The 21399-nt window shown below is 45.1% G+C and overlaps 2 protein-coding genes across 8 annotated transcripts in view; both read right to left on the bottom strand.

Annotated features, from left to right (window-relative positions):
* Window positions 1-15381, bottom strand: part of uckl1b (uridine-cytidine kinase 1-like 1b) — a 17507-nt gene extending 2126 nt beyond the window's left edge. The window contains exons 1-10 of one of the 4 annotated variants that reach the window (XM_068597163.1): window positions 15271-15381; window positions 8358-8551; window positions 7501-7607; window positions 6363-6533; window positions 5811-5882; window positions 3676-3865; window positions 3472-3533; window positions 2797-2813; window positions 581-679; window positions 385-478 (exon numbers count right to left, since the gene is read on the bottom strand). In XM_068597163.1, the coding sequence (XP_068453264.1) occupies window positions 385-478; window positions 581-679; window positions 2797-2813; window positions 3472-3533; window positions 3676-3865; window positions 5811-5882; window positions 6363-6533; window positions 7501-7607; window positions 8358-8551; window positions 15271-15344 (1080 nt within the window). In that variant the 5' untranslated portion in view covers window positions 15345-15381. Of the gene's footprint in view, window positions 1-384; window positions 479-580; window positions 680-1676; window positions 1697-2796; window positions 2814-3471; window positions 3534-3675; window positions 3866-5810; window positions 5883-6362; window positions 6534-7500; window positions 7608-8357; window positions 8552-12070; window positions 12786-15270 lie in introns of those variants that run through there. The other 3 variants (XM_068597162.1, XM_068597165.1, XM_068597164.1) reach the window with 3 other exon arrangements.
* Window positions 15382-16340: 959 nt separating this feature from the next.
* znf512b (zinc finger protein 512B) overlaps window positions 16341-21399 on the bottom strand; it is a 37767-nt gene continuing 32708 nt past the window's right edge. For all 4 annotated transcript variants that reach the window (XM_068597278.1, XM_068597280.1, XM_068597279.1 and 1 more), the window contains one exon: window positions 16341-20250. In XM_068597278.1, the coding sequence (XP_068453379.1) occupies window positions 19915-20250 (336 nt within the window). In that variant the 3' untranslated portion in view covers window positions 16341-19914. The remainder of the gene's footprint in view (window positions 20251-21399) is intronic.

The following is a 21399-nucleotide window of genomic DNA, read 5'->3' as shown; positions in this document are numbered from 1 at the left end:
CATGGTTCAGGTATGGAAACTTTCCTTTGTGGTGACTCGATAAGTTTCCGTGCTCATGCTGCAGCCATCTATCTGATTTATTTTAGCAAATACAAGCTTTTTTTTCTTCCCTTTCATCGCTATCGCTCCCCGTTTCAAGGCCACATAATGTACCGTATCAGCATCTAAATATGTATGTATATATATATATATATATATATATATATATATATATATATATATATATATATATATATATATATATATAAATAGACACATCACGGTTGCTTCCTCCCTAGATCTACGTCCAGCAACGCTTTAGAGCCAGCGTTCCACTGAAAACAAAGTATAACGAGCGTGAGTCGGCTAGCTTAGCTTAGCGCTTAGCTCGGTGCTTCTCGGTACCTGCGAGGGGAGGAAGGACAGCGCTCGCTCGATCAACAGGCGCATCAACCTCTTGGAGTAGAAGATGAACTCGTCGCGGCTGGTTTCCTTGTTCCTACGTTGTTTTGGGGGAGGAGAGGAAGAAGAAAGATGCAGTCATGCCGTTGTGAAGCGGAGGAGACGCGGCGGCGGACGTGGCGGCCATCTTGCTTCCTACCTGATGATGGTGTGCATGCCCCGGACCTGAGGCGTGCTCTCCAGAACACTGAGCGTCTGGGGGAGGGGCTGGGCCTGGTGCGCCGAAGCCAGGGCCGCTCTGTAACCACGGCAACCAATAGCAGTGCGTGCGGGATAAGGGGGGAGGAGAGGGAAGATGGAGAGACGCGTGAATACGACTCACAAACACGAGAGCGCCGTGTTTCAGGAGGCAACCGTGAAGAGGCGGAGCACAGCGCGGCAGTGAGTTTCAGAGTCTTGCAAATGGACGGACGGGAAAACACACACACACACACACACACACACACACACACACACACACACACACACACACACACACACACACACACGCTCTCTGAGCGACAAATCTGTCTTTAAATCAGGACAGCTAATAACGGTTGCAGCTAACCTCAGCTAACCTCGTCTAATGTAAGCCAATAACGTGAGCAGACGACCTCAGCTAACCTCAGCTAACTTCAGCTAACTTGAGCTAGTAATGTTAGCAGCTAACATAAGCTAACCACATCCAACCTCAGCTAACCTCTTTTCATGTGAGCTAGGAACGTCAGCAGCTAACCTCAGCTAACGTAAGCTAACCACATCTAACCTCACCTAACCTCATCAAACTTGAGCTAACCTCAGCTAACCTCGTCTAACATGAGCTAGTAACATTAGCAGCTAACCTCAGCTAGCCTATATGTGCAGGTTTACACACACACACACACACACACACGTGCAGAAAACTGAATCCACCACAAATAATTTTTTCCTCAGTAGCCATTAAAGCAAAGTGTGCAAAAAAAGGGCAGACGCACAAAATTTGCAAAGCAAGGGGTGTCAGTGTTGAGACCACGATGATGGAAAATACACAAAAACAGATTAACATGTTATACATGGACTTAAAATAAAATAGAAAATGCAATAAATAAATGCATGAGGGTCATTTTCCATGATAGGTCTCCACTAATAACGCCACACGTCAACATTAGCTTCGAGTTAGCCTAGCCTAGCGCTAGAGGAGCACACACTCGTGTTGACACCAGGTCACCGTTAGCCGGATGCAAAGAAAAAAGAGAAATCATAGCAAATCTGCTCACATATCCCAGCGAAGTTTCCTCTATAGGGAGAGGGATTTTTGAGGGGAGGATTCGACGAAACACAGAAAGACGACAGATAAGAGGAAGGAAAGGAGGAGAAGAAAAAAAAACACACACAACAACATCAGGTGGATGAGGAGATGAAGGGATCGTCTCACGCGGAGAGAAAGAGTGACAGCTCGGAGGCCGGAGAGGTCGAACGACGTCTCCGCCGATCCGGTGATGGTGGTGGGGGGATTCATACACAACCATTATGTGAGTGTGAGTGTGTGTGTGTGTGTGTGTTTTGCGTGGGAGGTGCGGCTGTCACTCGTTCACGGTGTAGAACAGCAGAGGTTGGTATTTCAGCTCACAGGCCTCGACATCCTGTGTCTAAAGACAGGCACCACGCTCACTTCCTCTCTCTTTGTGTGTGTGTGTGTGTGTGTGTGTGTGTGTGTGTGTGTGTGTGTCTCTGACACTGTGGCCGACATTCAATGGAAAAACTCATTGCTTTGTAGTCGGGTATTGGAAACTTTCTCTGTGGCTGATCTGTGTGATAGTTAACAATAGATCTCTCTCTCTCTCTTTCCTGTCTTCTTTCTCTCTCTTTTTCTCTTTCCTCTCTTCCCTTTCTCTCCTTCCTCTCTTCTCTCTCTCCACTCTTCATCTTCTCCATTCTCTCCTCTCCATCCCCTCTCTTCCCTCTCTGTCTCTCTCCCCCCTCTCTTCTCTCGGTGTATTTTTAGACACAGGAGGCAGGAAAAGTGTAAGTTGTCATTTCTTTACGAGGCAGAGAGAAGGAAAGTCTTCACGTGAACACCTCCAACCCTTTCATCTCAGCGGCCAGTGTGTGTTTATATATCTATAAATATAGATATAAATATAGATATCTCTATTCCATCACCAATTAGCCACGTTAGCGCCACAGAGGCAACAGTGCCGCCTGGCGATGCGCGGCGGCAGCCAGCAGATCAGTGGAAGGTTAGAGGTAATCTCTCTCTCTCTCTTTCTCTCTCTCTCTCTTTCCCAGTAAGAAGCTGCAGCAGTCAGGGGGGAGAGGGTGGAGGTGGAGAGGAAGGGATGAGGGGGGGAGGCTGGCGAGAGGAGAGAATGATAGACAGGATAAAGGCCACTCTACCTGACGCTGAGCTCGCGCTGTGAGCCGTGGAGGGATTTTGGGGGGTGGAGGGGGAAGTGGGGGGAGAGAGAGAGAGAGAGGGTGAGAAAGCAGTCCATTAGTGGTGTGTGTGTGTGTGTGTGTGTGTGTGTGTGTGAGAGAGTGGGGGGGGAACAACAGCACACTGCATTGTTGTACAAAGTGCTTCTCCCTCGGAGAAATCAGAGGAAGAAGCACAATGAACCTGGAACGATCGTTATGAAGGCCGTGCAGTTAATGGCAATTATCCCACAATATTAAGTGCCGTTATGTATATATAAATATACATACATGCTACATACATATTTATTAATTCACCTGAAAACATATGCATGTATGTCTGAATACAATATGGATGAACATCAACCAGTGTTTGATTCTGTCAACGATCAAACTGAAGACTCTTTATCAACGCACGTGTTTGTTTTGTGTTAAATGTTTGCACATCCACCCTGCTCTTAAAGCTGGCGCAGTGCGTCTTCTCTCCACTAGAGGGAGCGGCGGGGCTTGCAACGACCGGGCGAGAGAGATTTAAGGTGACGCTGCAGCTCCGCCCCTTTGTGATGATTCTGTTGGTATTCTAAACACCCGCGCAGATAATTACCACCAGGACCTTCTGTGTGTGTGTGTGTGTGTGTGTGTGTGTGTGTGTAATACCTCCTCCAGCTGACTGTGAACATGCTGCACGATCAAATCGATGGCCACCATGTTGCAACCGCCTGACGACAAACATGGAAACAAAGCGACACAGTGTTACTATTTTCATTTTTTTGTTGGAGACAGTATCCTGCACACTGTGCGTGCAAACGTGCACGCGCATCGGGGGAGTGTGCACGTGAATCGGGGGGAGTGTGCACGCACCGCGCGGCACCACGATGTCGGCCAGCCGCATGGTGGGCTCGATGTACTGCTCGAACGCCGGCTTGACGAACTTGTTGTACTGCTTGATGACGCCCTCGATGTCCCGCCCCCGGTCCGTGATGTCACGCCGCAGCCGGCGCACCAGCCGGATGTCCGAGTCCGTGTCCACGAAGATCTTCATGTCCAGCAGCTGAGAGAGGGAGGAAGAGGAGAGAGGAGAGAGAGACACAGAGGAGAGGAGAGAGAGAGGGAGAGTAGGAAGAAGAGAGAGATGAGAGGGAGAGGAGGAAGAGGAGAGAGAGGAGGAAGAGAGAGAGAGGAGGAAGAGAGAGAGAGAGAGAGAGAGAGAGAGGGGGAGAGAGAGAGAGGGAGGGAGAGAGAGAGAGGGAGAGGAGGAAGAAGAGAGATGAGAGGGAGAGGAGGAAGAGAGGGGAGAGAGAGGGAGAGGAGAAAGAGGAGAGAGGGAGAGGAGGAAGAGGAGAGAGGGAGAGGAGGAAGAGGAGAGAGAGAGAGAGAGAGAGAGAGAGAGAGAGAGAGAGAGAGAGGGAGAGGAGAAAGAGGAGAGAGGGAGAGGAGAGGGAGAGGAGGAAGAGGAGAGAGAGAGTGAGAGGAGGAAGAGAGAGAGAGGGAGAGGAGGAAGAAGAGATAGATGAGAGGAAGAGGAGGAAGAGAGGGGAGAGAGAGGGAGAGGAGAAAGAGGAGAGAGGGAGAGGAGGAAGAGGAGAGAGAGAGAAGAGAGAGAGGGGAGAGGGAAAGGCACAAGAGAGGGGAGAGAGAGAGGGAGAGGAGGAAGAAGAGATAGATGAGAGGAAGAGGAGGAAGAGAGGGGAGAGAGAGGGAGAGCAGAAAGAGGAGAGAGGTAGAGGAGAGAAAGGGAGAGGAGGAAGAGAGGGAAGAGAGAGATATTCTTTCTTTTAAAAGCATATTAAATATTTCAAACTCAGCGTAATTGAACATGATCACATGAATATAAAACATTTCCATGAGTTCTACTAAAGTATTAGAGTTATATTTTTGCCTCAAGGACTTTTCTTTCCAGGTCTGAAAATGAGCGTTTTAACACTCCGTGACCGTCTGAACCCTGTGACTTGCAGCGCTCGTGTCGCTCGGCGAGCAACACGACAGTTCATCCGCGTGAACGTCACCAACAAACCCAGCCGACCAATCGCAACGGAGGAGAAGGCGGGACAAGCGCCACGAAGACCGGCCGTCACGTCGGTGACGGCGGTGACGGCGGTGATCTGTGCTCCTTCAGTTCAAACTCCAGAGAGCCATTTTAGCGATTCATTTATTTTGAAATAATTCCCTGCGCTTGAAATTGATATATTTCCTCTTCCTCGGTCTCAACAATCTGTGTTGAAGTGAACTGAGATGATGAGGACGAGTCCGCTGCCGCGACACCGTTTCCCTCCATGAATAAATGATGAGAGTCGAGCTGTGCGGCGATAATTCATCTTTATAATTTATTCTGTGTATCTTTTATCTGCGAGCCGGCTCTTTACTGAGAGCTGAAATGAAAAAGGGTCAATGTGTGTTAATTAACTTCAGCTGTAATCACATTCATGACTGTGGTATTTTTTTTTTTTTTTGAAGAGGAAACATTTATTTTTCAACTTACTTAATTATCGAGGAAAAAAAAACGGAAAAGCGTGAACATTGTTATATTAGTGTTTACAAAGAAATCTGTGGAACAGAAATCTGCAGTCGACACCCTCTGGCAGTCGGATTGAACACTTGGCGGTGTTTCTGTGCACGTGACAAATTTACATGCACAGCCGCGAGCTTTTAAACGAGTCGCGGGTTCAACTCCACGAGCCGCTCGCAAAGACGCCGTCGGTCAGAGTCGGTGAATAGAAACAGCTGATTGTCAACATGTTTTCACACACTGATCTGCGAAGGACATGATTCCCTCGAAGATGATAACGCTGGCTCCGTGTTTAAATCAGCAGGAGAGCTAATAACGTTAGCACCTAACTTGAGCTAACTTTAGCTAACCTCAGCTAACGTGAACCTGAAAATCTTCAAGAGTGTTTTTTTTTCTTCACTTTACTACAAGACTGCCCGCTAGCCTATATGTGCAGGTTCACACACACACACACACACACACACACACACACACACACACGATGGTTTACCTGCAGGAGCTTCTTATCGGCGAAGGACATGATTCCCTCGAAGATGATAACGCTGGCTCCGTACACGGTTTTCTGTGGAAAAAGGGGAGACACGTGCAAGTTGTTATTGCTGACGCGCACGTCGTCATTACCGGCTTTTTGCAACCAATCGCGACGGAAAGGGGGCGTGGCTTGAGCCACGTTACACCTCGTTAGCGGCACATAGCCTCACTAGCTAACCTAAACTGACCTGGTCATGTTCCTGTAAAAGTGTTTTCATTTCCGCTATCGACCATGGGACATTAACAACTATTTCTGCATTATACTTATGCTCGCGGTAATATTTCACAACTCTTTCAGTGCGAACACGCCGTCAGAGAGAGAGAAAGTCTCGCTGTGAGGAGAAGCCTCAACAAAAGGCTCGCTGGAGGCCGTCTGGAGGAGCAGACTTGCGACTCTGAACCTCCGGCGGAGGGGAGATTAAAAACCTTTCAGGTAATGGAGAAACTGAGATTACGCGCCGTAGCTGGTGTGTGTGTGTGTGTGTGTGTGTGTGTGTATGTGTGTCCTCACCCACTCCTTCTGCCTGCCGTGGGTGGTGAAGTCGTACACGGGGATCTTCACGCTCTTGCCCTGCTTCAGCTTGCGCAGCGTGTGCGTCAGCAGGTCGAAGTCGAAGGCGTCCGGGTGGTCAAAGTTGTAGTCGTTGCTGGCGGCCATCGTCTGCTGGTCCGGGGTCAGGACCTGCAGGGAGCACGCCGCTCACACCTTTCAGGCTTTCATTCAGTCCAATACGTCATTCCTCCGTTTTTCTTTGCTTTTGCGAAGATGCTCACATTAAAGTTTGCATACAAAAGGCTTGTATATTAAAAAAAACCTTCATAAATAATGAAACAATGCGTTGTGATTCTACGACATCGCGGGCTCAAATGGTGTGAACACAAGCTGAAACACTCAAGAGCCGTTGAAGTTGCGGGACCTAAATTTAGGAGAACATCATGCGCCACTGTGACGTCCGCACCAGGTGGTGTGTGTGTGTGTGTGTGTGTGTGTGTGTGTGTGTGTCCTCAGGGTAGCTGAGCGTTAAAACCCCAGACGTGGCATTTGGCTGTTGCAGAACAACCCCTCCTCCCCCGCCTCCTTCTCGAGCCGATAACTGTCTGAGAGATAAACTGGTGCAACAGGCTCGACGTGAGGGAACCGGAGAACCGGAGTTATGAATGTGGAAAAAGCCTCGAGTCCCAGACAGAAACGTTTTGGACGTTTGGGGCGTCGCAAAGTGTGCAAACGAGCCCCGCCCCCTCCGCCTGAACCGCCGCTGTCAGATTGTGACGGGATTACATAACCCCACCTCCCCCCCCAGACTCTTCTGCCTTCTAATGTTTGATTCTCTCACTCTGCTTATCCTCATTTACTCTCTCTCTCTCCCTCCATATTTCTCTCTCCCTCCTTTCTCTCTCTCCCTCTGTTTTTCTCTTTCCATCTCTCTCTCTCTCTCTCCCCCTCTCTTCCTGTCTCCCCTCCCTCCCTCCAGGCGGGTGAAACTTCCCCACTTCATTACGTACGTGAAGAAATGTTTGGTTTTAGTGTTCCATGTTGAAATATGCAAATGAGGCGTGATGTAACAGTGAGGTTTGGTGACTTTAAGAGAAATCTACAGAAGTGAAATCCCCGTCGTGGTCGTTTGTGCTCGCTTGGTTGAAGAACTCACCTTGTAGAAGGAGTCCATGGAGAGCAGCACGACCCACGGCACGTCCAGAGCCTCGATGATTTTGCGCGCCACCGTCGTCTTCCCCGAGGCGCTGCCGCCGCACAGGCCTGTGGACGCGGGAGACGTTCAGCAACGCCGCAGAAGTCATCTCTGAATACCTGCGCCGGGCAAGCGGGCGCTAGCTCGACGCTCGAGGCCGTCGCGACAGGCAGGAACAGATGCGGCCGGGCGGAGGGAGACGAGCGGCGCCGCTTTGACTCGGTTAAAAATGTCAATAACAGTTCTGAAGGAGCTCGTCGATGCGCGTTAGCAGTAAATACCTTCACTTGTTACCTGGAAAACAACACACTTCCTATCTGCGTGTGGAGGGTCATCAATACAACGTGACCGTCACTTTCTACAGGAGGACGAGCCATTAGATGCAGACCCGCTCTGCACGGGGGGGGGCCACACTGGGGCCTAAAAACCAACCTATTTTTAGGCCCTTTCCTCGAAAATGTAACTCTGTATCTCTGCAACCACTAGCGATATTTGAATAATGTTGGTGTCATGAATATAAGGTACGTAAGATGTTGTTCAGCCCCATTAGATCCAATGGCTGTTGGGTCCATTGGGTCTATTGGGCATCAGGGCTATTTGAATTTCCTAATGTACCAAACCATATATTTCCCTTGTATTACTATTATATTACTTATGGTGTTCAATACATCCACATACAGCAGTTTGGTGCTTTTTTAGTCAGAAAACAAGCTATGATTTACGGTTTTATATAACAATCGCTCAGTCTTCCCCCCTCAGAGGGGAGGATTGCATTTGAAAAGGTTAAATAACGAGACGCGAGCGCGGTGGCGGCCTACCGATGACGAAGGCCTCTTTGGACTGCGCCCCGTGCTCGTTGTACCAGGGCGGCCGGCCCGCTGTGTAGATGGTTCTCTTGGAGGTGCGCAGGAGCGGGGGCTCCGACTTGCACTGGCTGGTGGTCCTCTTCCTCGGGGACGGGCCCGGGCTGACCGCCGGGAGGAGCCGGTCCAGAGAGCCCTCGCCGCCTCCGCTGCCACGCAAAAAACGAAGAAGCGCCAACGGAAAAAAAAAAGCATTATCAACAATTCAATCCTATCTGGTGGGAGCGATTTCTAATTTTGCAGGTTCAGCTTTGACACACATACACATACACACACACACACACACACACACACACACACACACACACACACACACACACGGGTTAATGTTTAGTTTTTACAGTTCGGCTGCTGCAGGTACCAGAATGCATTGCACCGTTGAAAAATGCCGACTTGATAAACCCGGTGAGCGGCCGTCGTGCGTGAAGTAAATTGGAGGGTGCCGCAGTGACTAAGACCTTTGCAATGATGTGTTTCAAAAGGGTAGAAAGAAGAAAACACTCCTTTACAAACAAATGGCGAGGCATTCAGAGCAGGTGTGAGGCTCTCAGGCGCGGAGAGGATTTGCAAACCAAAACCTCCACCTGCAAGTTCGAGGAGGCCGAGCTCAAAAAAATTGCATGGACGGACTTTCGCAACAGAATCCGGCAAACCAATCACGTGACATGTTGAGGAGGGAAGTGAAGAAGAATGGAAGACGACGTCCACGCCGCACATGTGACGGCGTGAAGGGGAAGCGGGTTTTCGACACACTGCGGTGGGTTTAGTGGCAGAAAATACTGCAAAGAAAGAACGATGGCAAAAAAGAGGGACCGGAGATCACGTGATCGAGGCGTGACCCGATCAGAGGGAGGACACGTCGTGACCGAGTCGTTAGCCTTTAGCCTGAGATGAGCTAAGAACCGGTCTGACCTGCTGCCGAGTGGAAGACAACGGCCATTGCTGCTGTGCAAAATGTTATAGCTTAAAGAAAAAGAGACTCCTCGGGCATGAATTGGCATGAATAAAAGTGTCTTTGAGCGATAAGTCTCAGAGCGACACTTTCACCCAGAGAGGATTGCTGCCCCGCCCCCCCCGCCGATGTACCCTTTTAGTCTCTCTGTTATTCATTAAACTCTCAGGGTTTGCGCACCTTCACAGGAGACCGTCCTCCTCCACCCAGAGGTGCAGCGAGGTCAAGAGGTCAGATGTGAAGCAAACGAGAGACAGAGAGTGCAAAGATTAGCTGGGATGGAGGGATGACAGAGCGAACACGGCGCTCACCTCCGCGGGGGTTATCGGTTAAAGACAAACCCGGGCGCCATAAAAAGATAAGCCCGGTGGCCTGTGCGGAAACACACCCTCGCTCAAAGGAAGCGAGACGCATGAAGGCAACATGGTATAAAAGGGGTCGTCTGGAGGACACAGGGGGGAGGGGCGGGGCTTTCTGGGCGTGGAAATATTTCCGTCTCAGGACGCATCGACGCGGCGGTCGGAGGCCGAACCGAGCGCTCGCTTTTCAATTTCACCGAGCGGGCGACTGTGGCTCAGTGGTGAGCAGGGTCGTCCTTCAATCAGGGGATCGGCGGTTCAATCCCCGACTCCGCTCGCCCATGTCGATGTGTCCTTGAGCAAGACGCTTAACCCTAAATTGGTCCCGGAGCTGTGCCTACGGAGTATGAATAATGGTTGATACTGATGGGGTAGCTCCTCCCATCAGTGTGTGAATGGCTGAATGATGTCATGTAGTGTTAAAGCGCTTTGAGTGGTCGGAAGACTAGAAAAGTGCTACACAAGTACGGGTCCATATTATCCTGTACGGGTCCATTACAGTTTCCGTCTCTCTCTCCTCCCGATCTCTTGTGCTTCATGTGGGGCGTTTCAAGGACTCGTACGTAGACCTCTGAACACTCAAATGCTTCTAGATCATCATTCACAGATCCGATTTTATACATTTGGATGGTACTCTAAACCCTTGTGAGAAGAGAAACGATGGAGTACATTTTTAGAACAAAAAGGTTGTATTTTAATATTTTTATAGTGGGATCAAGCTGTGATATATATTGGAGTCGCAAGCTGCAAAGTTCTACTGTTTTTTAAATTTTTCATCGTTTCTCCTCTGCGTTTTGAGGTCCTGCGATCTCATTGGCCCTCAGACTCATCTGAAAGCGCGTCAGATGACCCATGCGGAAAGAGACGGTCAGTACCGTAGGTTGTTTGTCCCGGTGGGACCAAGGAAAAAGTTATTTTTCTGAACCGAAAAACATGATATCTGGACTAGAAATGCTTGAAAAGGGGTCAGTGTGTGTGTTTATTGTGATTATTTTTGCAGATTGGGATGCTTTAGCTCTGAATCGTTCTAAGGAGGTGCTGTATTACTCTCTGGCATGATGGAAGGCACCAAACATACAACTTTAAAAACTCGGGGAGCGACCGAGGAGTCATTTTTTGATCAGACTCTTGACTTTTGATCAAATTTATGCAGAAATTAATTGAAGAGATTGCAGATTCTTTAGCGACCAAGGACAATCGGGTCTGGTATTCACATCAAGGTCATATGAGCTGTAGAACAACTAGGACGCCTTTATGAAGGTACTCATGACTAGACGAGGTTAAAACTTCTCTTGACTCCAAGATTAACATCTGTTTGGATTTATTTTGAATTGAATGAGTCGAAGAAATCAGCAGCAGCTTCTCATTCAGAGCGATGTGTGCTTTGGGAGAGGCCATCAACAAGTGTTCGATTGAGGCGGCGTGAGCTAACTCGTTGCTCTCGCCGAACAATATTAGCTGCTCTGGTTTCGACGACGTTGGGGGAAGGGAAGGGGAGAAAAAAAATGCACGCAGGCGGAAATTAATCTGTGGTAACGCAGTGACTTTAAACACCAACGGTAGAATTATTAGCCGTTAGCTACTACAGAGAAAAGTCATTTAGGAAGTAAAAGTCCGCTCGCCGCTCGACTAAATCATCTTAAAGCTATGTTAAAAGAGCCGGATTTTCTATTTGTAGGTCACAACAAATTGTTTTTAGTTTTATTGTAATGCTTCGAACTTCTTTAAAGCACTTTTGAAACATAATTGGAGTTTTGATTGAAGAAGGAAACGTTGCAGCAAAGCGCCTCTAGTGGCCGACGGCAGCAGGAGCAGCCGGTCAGAGCGAGAGGCTCGGGGGTTAAACTCCAGCTGGAGGCTTTTCCCCCTCCAGAGGGAAACCAGCGCTCTGGACTCTGTGGCGGATCTTATGGATTAAAAGGCAACACATGGCGTTCATTTTTTAACAACAACAAAGATCGAAAACCTCAAATCTCCCGGAGCACGCCGAGGAAAACCAAGCAATAATAAGTGAGAATGTTTTTTTCCCAATGTTGACTAAATAGAAAACAGTGTTTGTCTGCGTCTCCTCGCGCACCCGAAACTGAACCAACGAGTTGTGTAGTCGAAAATCAGTCGCGTGTGCGACCGAGAGCACAAACAGCAACCGCCGTGTTACTAAGTGACAGATGTAAACGTTCCCAAAAAGCACGTCAACAACAACCCGATATCTTTCAGCTGTACGAGGCTCTCTCTCGTTTATCCGCTTTTCTGAAGAGGGGCTCAAACCTCCCGCAGGGTGCAAGCGAAGAAAAATGACGTTTGGTACACCTGGGAGAAGAAAAAAGAAGGTAAATAAATAAATAAAAAGCACTTACCTGCCATCGGCTCTGAGAGTCCAACAGCCAGATATTCTGGCTCCTGAGTACGAGAGAGCGCTCATGACTCGCTGTGTGTACTCGGCAACTTGTCTTTTAATCCTAATGTACTGCCAACACTCAGTGTGTGTGTACACACACACACACACTGTCCCGCACAATAAAGTTAACGGCCGTGTCCTCTGGTATTAACACATGCAGAGAGACGGGAGGTAGAAAGAGAGAGATAAAGAGAGAGGGTGTTGGCAAAATACAGAGGGGGGAGTCGAACCAGAAACGAAACTTTAAACATGTGTGTTGCTTTCTGTTTCTTCCATTTAGTGGAGCAACTTAAGAGAGAACGAGAGCAAGGAAGAGAGGGAGAGAGAGAGAGAGAGAGAGGCACACACTCGATGTGGAAATACAGCAGCACACAGCTTGTTTTTTCCCTCCTCTTTCTCTCACTCCACCCCTCGGCCAGCCCGCCAACAAATGTAAGAGGATAACCGACCCTGCAGATTATGTTCATTAGGTGGTATTAATAGCGTCAGGTTAGAGGCAGACCTTCCCACTGCTGACACACACTCACACACACACACACACACGTAACACACACATGCCGAGCTCGGGTCATCTGTTTTTGACAGTCGGTGTCGCAACGTCGTGGCTGCAGCTGAGAGAGAGACGAGGAGACGAATTCTTCCTCCTCCTTCTTTTCAGGTTGTGTTATGGAACAACACAACACACACACACACACACACACACACACACACACACACACACACACACACACACACACACCAAACACCCGTCACCTCCTTTACTTCTTTGATGGTAGAGGGTGGGGAATAAACAGCATGATGAAACCCAACACTGCTGCTGCCATCAGCTGACAGGAGGGAGGCACCCAGGGCAACACACACACACACACACACACACACACACACACACACACACGCACACACGCATGTGCACGCTCCTCCCGGGCAACAACTCACGCCAGACAAACAAATCATTATTCCCGGGGATCAGAGGGACAGGCGAGGGTAATTGTTTCCCAGTGCAGCGACAACAAAAACAACCCGAGCAGCCGGCGGGGCTCTGAGACCAGAAACCAACAGTTGAAGCATGTTGGGAAGGACGGACCTCATTTTGGGGTTTACTTCCTTGTTAAAAACCACAGGAGGAAGGGGAGGGGGTACAATGTGTGTCCCCCCCCCATCTCTAATGTTCACTGTGGCTTTAAAACTGCAGTCAGGAGGCAGCTGCCAAGCCAGAAGAGCCACGTGGAAACCAGAAGCCTGAACCGGTTGCTATGCCAAACATTCAGCTGTCTCTGGGCGGAGCCTCAGAGGGGTCAGAGGTCGGCTGGAGGGGCCTCTGCAAGGCCAGCGAACGGGGGATGTGTTAAAAAGCGACGTTTTGAACGCAGCATTAAAAAGGTGGAACCACTTGATGACATTACTTGAGATAATAATAATAAAAACAACAACAACAATCTTATATGACTTTTAACCACATTTATATGACTTTTCCATGACTTTTAACAAAATTTCCATTACTTTTAACCCAAAGTCCATGAGCAAACAGTGTGAAATCTGTGTGTAAACAGTAAAAAGTGATCAAATGTAGTATTTAAAGTAACAATGAGGATTCAAAGCGTACAGTAAACCATAAATGACACAAATGAATGAGAGACAATAGTTTGATTAAAAGAATAAACATTTATATAGATGCCTGTATGTATGCTGCTTATATTTTGAGCCTCTTTTAAAAGCAGATTCATCATTTCAAACTCAGCGTAAATGAACATCATGAACACACGAATAGAACACATTTACACGACTTTTACTACACTTTTGGGATTTTTTAAAACTCCATGACTTCTCCAGGTTTTCCAGGACTATAAGAATATATATATCATTTTTCTAAGTACTCAAAAACGCTGTCACAATTCATAGAAGCCATAAAGATGTTTCACCATGATCCAAATTCCACATGCTTATTCTTATCTATTCATAAAAAAGGACAGTTATGTAAGAAGATACTATATGTATATTTATATACACAGTATTCATTCACAGTTATTGGGAATATACTATATAGTATGTGTCTGTGTTTTGGTGTCCATTCATTCGGCCATCTTTGAGGCTAGTGTGTGGTAATTGTGAGCTTGTATTTAATGATAATATAATAGTATTATATCGTCCACACAAAAGCCTGCAGAGTGGCCAAATTTTACATCAAATTATACTTCTGGGACTTGTGCGTTTCCCGCCCAGCTCCACACCGTGAATCATCTCCTCGCAGCCATATTAACCTCCCAACAGTTAGGCATGTTAGGATTTAATCATGTGAGAACTTGATGCTGGCGAGGCCGGTTTACCAAATACAGGAAGAAACCAAATGCAGCATCACCCTCTTGTGGTTGAGCAGGGTACCAAGTGGTTATTACTGTATGATGCATGTGAGACACACAGAGAGAGATGACTGTCTCAATATCAGCTGCATGACATCATGTATATTCAGATTATTAGCCAGCGAGTTGAATCAAATGTTATTGTTTAGCCCTGTGTTTTATCCAGAGAGGAGGACATTTGTTTGTCAGAAATCTGTATTTGTAGTCGTGCTGCAGTGCCGGAAGAAAAAGAAAAGAAGAAGAAGAAAATGTCTTGCTGTCTTTCTTGTTCCTGCTTTATTCAAGCTCTGAGGGTCCTCCTCGTCAGTTAATACTATCGCGACACCCCGTCACAATTTACGGTCGCGCATTTCAGGAGGCCTTAAATGTGCCTGTTTTTCAATTCCTGTTTTAAAAGAAAGAAAGATGACAATGGAGTTTAACCATGTCAGGAGCAGGGCACCTCGTGTGAAGTACGTGAACAACTACAATGAGAGCGAGAGAGAGAGTTCAGACAACACGAGGGGTTGAGAGTAAAGCTTCCGTTAATGTCAACGTCGTCACGCTGTAAAAAATTAACTTCCCGGCTGCCGTAAAAAGCCGACACTTTAACTACTTTCATATAAAAGATGACGTTACTCGTGTGACTGCCGGCGAGGGGCACGCGGGACTGTTTCCGTAAAGATGCTTAAACCAACCGTCAGTGAAAATGTTAAGGAAAGTCAGCCCACCCACACACAAAAAAAAAGAAAATCGTTTTATGGTGTCCGTGATTTCCGGTAAAAAATAAAAAATAAAATAAAAAAAGAAATAACCGTTTTACCTGGTCGACACAGAAGAAGTTCTCTCTTCGTTCTCCATCTTTGAGAGCCTTTCTTCTCTGCTAACAGCGGACATTGCTACTCTGTTGACAATCAGGTGTCAAACGTTAGCGTGTGACGCCTGATGGGACTTGTAGGCGCATCGTGTTTCACCCTCGAGAGGCATGACCAGCCTTTCCCCCAGCGGACATCAAGTCCCAGAATGCAACACGGCTGCCTTTCACCTACAGCGTGTTTTACATTTGAATCATGATTTTATGATATATATTATACAAAACTATATATTATATTATAGAAAAAGAGGTTCACTTATGTATACCATAATCATACATATGTATATATATATATAACATAATACAAAACAAACATTTCCAAATACTATACACAATACAAAAGTAAATTACAACTATAATTATTTTAGGATCACAAGGTGAGGACACTGTGACTAATAGCGGTTACAAAGTTAATGAATAGGTCTAACTTGTATTAATAAAAGTTATCATCATCATTATTATAATGATACACAATAATAATAGACCAAGCTTTACACAAGCTTTAAATAGTACATTTCAAAGTTCTCAAATATGCTGTAATATACTATAAATAGGTCCTACACTAGAAAAGCCTCCATGTATCAAAAAGCTTAGTTGTATATATATATATAATATATATAGTTGTCATTACGTCACTCGGTGGCATTGAATCAGTGATGGCTTCTTTCCATTTAGGTGTGGCACAAAGAAAGACTTTAGAGGGAGGGGAAGTCCCTCCCCTCTAGCCACATTTGTGTGTATGTGTGTGTGTTTGTGCGTGTATATATATATATAATATATATATATATATATATATATATATATATATATATATATATATATATTATATATATATACACATATATATACATACACATATATATATTATATATATATATATATATACACATACATACATACACATATACATATATATATATATATATATATATATATATATATATATATATATATATATATATATACATATATACACATTTATATAAAAAGTTGACAGTCGACACAGTTTTAGTCAACAAACTTTTATTAATTAGTTGAGGGATACTAATGCACAGGTAATACAACAAGTTTGGGAGAGAAAGTGTAACAGGTCAGCCTCGGAGGAGGCGTGGCCTCGGAGGAGGCGTGGCCTCCGTCGTAATAGCTTCTATACAGCTTCACCTCAGACCTCTTTAACACGCCGTTAGTCTCGTTTGACCTGTTGACCTACGTATCCTATAACCACGACGTCGCCTCTGAAACCCGGCTCCACGCGTCCGTCCCCCGCTCTCCCAGTAGGTAGCATACAAAAACAAACCCTTGGTTTTTTTCGTCCAAATAAAAAGGGTAAACTTCTCGGGAGGGGGGGGGGGTCTCTAAGGTCTGATCTTGGATATTTGGAAATAAACATTGCTGACAAAAGGGAAGACACTTGAGCCTGCTGTTCATCCCTGGGTACAAAAGTCACACCACACACAGTCAGGGTAACTAGAAAGCTCCAACAACACTCCTATGTCAAGCCTATTTCATGGTATAGTAAGTGCACTAAATACAGAAACAAACACACATACATATGCCTTGTTGTCCCATATTTAAATAGATAATAATAAAGGACTCTCTCAATGTGTTTGTCATCGTATATTAGAGGGAAAAATAAGTCATGTGCGTCTTCAAAATGGGTTAAAATAACAGTGTATGCCGACGTAGAGGCCTACAATGTTCCCTGTGGTCTACAAATGTGTGTTTTTTAAATCAACCTTCTTTTTTTGGACTTTTTAAGATTTCATAATGTGTAAAAAGGATTTTTCAAAGCAAAGAAATGAGAGAAAAGGGGGGGAGGAGGAGGGAGTGAAAAAAGAAAGGAAAAAAGAAGCCATACAATTTTGGAGAAGACATCAATATCAAAACATCCGCAACAAGCCAACAAAACCAGCTGAACATGGCGTATTGCTGAACTCTCTCACACTGCGGGGGAGGAAGGGGAGACGGGGGGGGGTAAGATATGTGTTGTCCACATCGTAGGAAGACGGATAGTAAAGGGAGTGATAAAATATATAAAATACCCACTGTCAGAAAGCAGTGCCTAGCTATCATATTGCAACACCGAAGCTTTTGTCAGGTAAACGCGGTCAACGTGACGCCGTCGATAGAAACGAGCGACGAGCAGCCGACGGACCCGTCCCGTGCCCGACGCGCTGCCAAAAAAGTGTCCCCATGGCTGACATCCACTCTTTTTACAAAGGTGCTAACTCTTTTTGCACACACACACACACACACACACACACACTCTCTCTCTCACACACACACACACACACACACACACAAGGTCTGGACAACTCCATATTGAAAAGAAAAAGAGGTCCGAGGACCGATCAGTGCTTGTCTAACTCGTCCTCTCGTCCATCAGCTGGAACCCGGATAGAAGATATTTATTTTCAAGAAGGTCCAATCGGAGACGGGACACATGCATAATCATCCCCACCTGAATAAAGCTCCATCGCTTGATTATTCATGAATAATGGAGGAATTCAGCTGTAATCTTTTTCGCTCTATATTGTTAAAAAAAAAGGTCACGGCGTAGGGATGACACCACCTGGGACACGTTATTATTATTATTTTAAATTTTCTTGAAAATGTTCACTTGACATCAGTGCTCCATTTTATTTATTTCTGAATAAATCTTTTTTTTTTAAATTTTGTATCATTAAATGATGATATTGATATTTTGTTGGTGCAAAGAAACATCAGGTCCATTAAGGTGGAGTGGCAAATAAAGCACCCTTCATTATCTCTGCTGTCCCACAGCTATTAGATTGCATTGTGGGTAATAACACACACGAGAGAATATAAAATAGATTTATGATCTGTCGCTTTTATAACTTTTTTTAAAATTCTTTTTAATTTTTTTTTTAAGCAAGCGTCACCTTTATTATTATTATTTTTTTTACGGACATAGACTCCAAATATAAATCAAATATTTGTATTAATTTGCTCGAGTCGTTAATATATAACTGTGGTTTCAAGTATCTGCTTTAAAACATGATTAAAAGTGAAAATAATCTCTGATTGCACACATTTTTAGATCTTTTCTTTTTTTAAATTAATTTAATAATAATGGATTTATATTATTTATTTTAATCTGAAGCTAAACTATAAACTTAGATCCTTAAAATTAGACCTGTTATGGCTTTTTGTGATCATAACCGTTTAATATCTAGAGAGTTAAGCCGTGAAAAGACTAAATTTAGTTCTTCTTCTTCTTCTTTCGAGTAAAATATTCACTCCTGGAGTGCAAAAATACAAGAGGGGAGCGAGAGGGGTTAAGGGTTAAAGTGCAAGGCGATAATGTTTTGAGCATTAATTCATAAACACACACACACACACACACACACACACACACACACATCGTCACCAGTGAAATCTTCATTTTGCGATTTTTTTTGTGTTCTCTTTCTGTTTTTCATAAAAGATTATTTCCCTCGACTTCGCTATAAAAAGATATTCTCTCCTCAGCTCTTTGATTCAAGCTAAAGCAGTTTTTTTTTTAAATGGTGTGTCGCATCACTTCCTGATTGTGCTGCAATGGTGCAACAAGCTCCACACGATAAATCACCTTTGAGCCGTTAGACTTTGAGTTTCCTGCTGTTGTTGTAACGTATTAACGTAAACCTCACAGATGGAGATCTCAAACAATCACTTTCTTGTTTTTTTGGGGATGGGGGGAGGGGGCGGGGGGCATTTTGCTTTTTAACTTAAGAACTGTGGAAATAATCTTTTGACGCTTGGTCAAAACAGATACCTTTTCATCGTCACATGACGCAGATTGTAAAAATAAAAGTCTTAAATGTCATCGTAGCAGTAGGAAAAACAGAGTGGAATTTGAGTAAAGAACTGACCATCATTTTTAGCTTATGTGACATTTGCTTACGACATGAAAAGTAAAAAAAAAAAAAAAAGACAAAAATTTGAAAAAGTTCATTGCACTACAGCACACACTGCAAAAAAAACCTAAATAAATCTGACTGCTCGTGATCCAATCGGATCGGCTTAAAAAAAGGACAGATGGCATCATTGCTTTGAGTATATAGATATATAGATATAGATATTGTTTATGTACACAGTACAGTATATCTGTGGGAGAAAACAAAAGAAAAAAGTGAAAACACGAGCTATCATTAAATGACTTCACCATGCTAATAGAATATCCTTTTTTTGTGTGTGTTTTTTTTTAAAAACCTCTCAAACACAACATGAACATCGCAGAGAGAGAATCACTCTGTTAGGAACACTACCTCTGTTAAAAAAAAAAAAAAAACACAAATAAAACGCGCGGCGGCCATCTTTGATTTACTACCGACAACGCCCCCGCCCCTCCCCGGCCCCGCCGCCAGAAACCCAAACTTGTGCCTTTAAAAAAAAAACAATCCCCCCCCAAACCCTCCTCCACCCCGAAAAAAGCGGAATGAGAACTAAAGCGCTACTGTTCCAGGAGTTTATAACACATCGACTCTGGAAAAAAAGTTTGTACTTCTGAAGTTGTCAAGTTCGCTTCAGTTCACAAAGGTCTTTTGAGCATTTCCTGCTTCCGTCCTCCTGCCACGGGCTCCAGCTCTTTTACTCCGTCAGCGTTGGCCTCGGGGGTTTGCTCCGCCTGACGGCGCAAGGGCCGGGCGCTCCGGTTTGGTTCGGGTCGGCAGCGTCCGTCGGGTCGGGGTCCCGGGTCGGGGATTGCGAGGGGGTCGGGGTCGGGGTCGAGTTCTGAGTGGCGGGCGCGGACGCGTCGGTTTGTGTCGGGAGGGGCGGGGCCGCGGAGGTGGGGCGCTCTTTGGGCTTGCGGCCGCGCTTCTTGCCCGCGGCGGCGCCGTTCCTCAGCTCGCCTTTGATCCCGCCGTCGTTCTCCGGCGCTTTGCTCTTGGCGCTGGAGGCCGCCTGGCTGGCGCGGAACCAGTTCTGGAAAAGATGAAGCACATCAAACACAGTCAGGACCCGGATCGCCCCGGCACCAGCTCCTGGTAGATCTCCCACGGAAACATTCAGCGTGTTCTCTACGTAACCGAGAAGGAGGAAGTATGAAGAGCGATGAAGCCCACAGAGATGGGAACGTCCAAAACACTGTGATCTTTCAGCCAGGAGGCCGGTGGTTTGATCCCCGTATGAAACGAGAAGTCTTTTGATGAGTTTGTCACATAACTTCTGTACTTCAGTAACTTAAGTACTTTAGTAACTTCTGTACTTCAGTAACTTCTGTAGTTCAGTACTTCAGTAACTTCTATACTTCAGTAACTTCTGTACTTTTATACTTCAGTAACTTCTATACTTCAGTAACTTCTGTACTTTTATACTTCAGTAACTTCTATATTTCAGTAACTTCTATACTTCAGTAACTTCTGTACTTCTATACTTCAGTAACTTCAATACTTCAGTAACTTCTATACTTTAGTAACTTCTGTACTTCAGTAACTTGCATACTTCAGTAACTTCTATACTTCAGTAACATCTGTACTTCAATACTTCAGTAACTTCTATACTTCAGTAACTTCTGTACTTCAGTAACATCTGTACTTCAGTAACTTCTGTACTTCAGTAACTTCTATACTTCAGTAACATCTGTACTTCAGTACTTCAGTGACTTCTATACTTCAGTAACTTCTATACTTCAGTAACATCTGTACTTCAATACTTCAGTAACTTCTATACTTCAGTAACTTCTGTACTTCAGTAACTTCTGTACTTCAGTAACTTCTGTACTTCAGTAACGTCTATACTTCAGTAACTTCAATACTTCAGTAACTTCTATACTTCAGTAACTTCAATACTTCAGTAACTTCTATACTTCAGTAACTTCTATACTTCAGTAACTTCAATACTTCAGTAACTTCTATACTTCAGTAACTTCAATACTTCAGTAACTTCTATACTTCAGTAACTTCTATACTTCAGTAACTTCAATACTTCAGTAACTTCTATACTTCAGTAACTTCAATACTTCAGTAACTTCTATACTTCAGTAACTTCTATACTTCAGTAACGTCTATACTTCAGTAACTTCTATACTTCAGTAACTTCTATACTTCAGTAACTTCTGTACTTCAGTAACTT

This window comes from Clinocottus analis, unplaced genomic scaffold (genome assembly GCF_023055335.1).
Source record: "Clinocottus analis isolate CAN_PGR_092001 unplaced genomic scaffold, fCliAna1.0.p SCAF_4, whole genome shotgun sequence".
Lineage (NCBI taxonomy): Eukaryota > Metazoa > Chordata > Actinopteri > Perciformes > Cottidae > Clinocottus > Clinocottus analis.
Note: the sequence above shows the minus strand (reverse complement) of the source record. Positions and strands in the feature narration are given on the sequence as shown.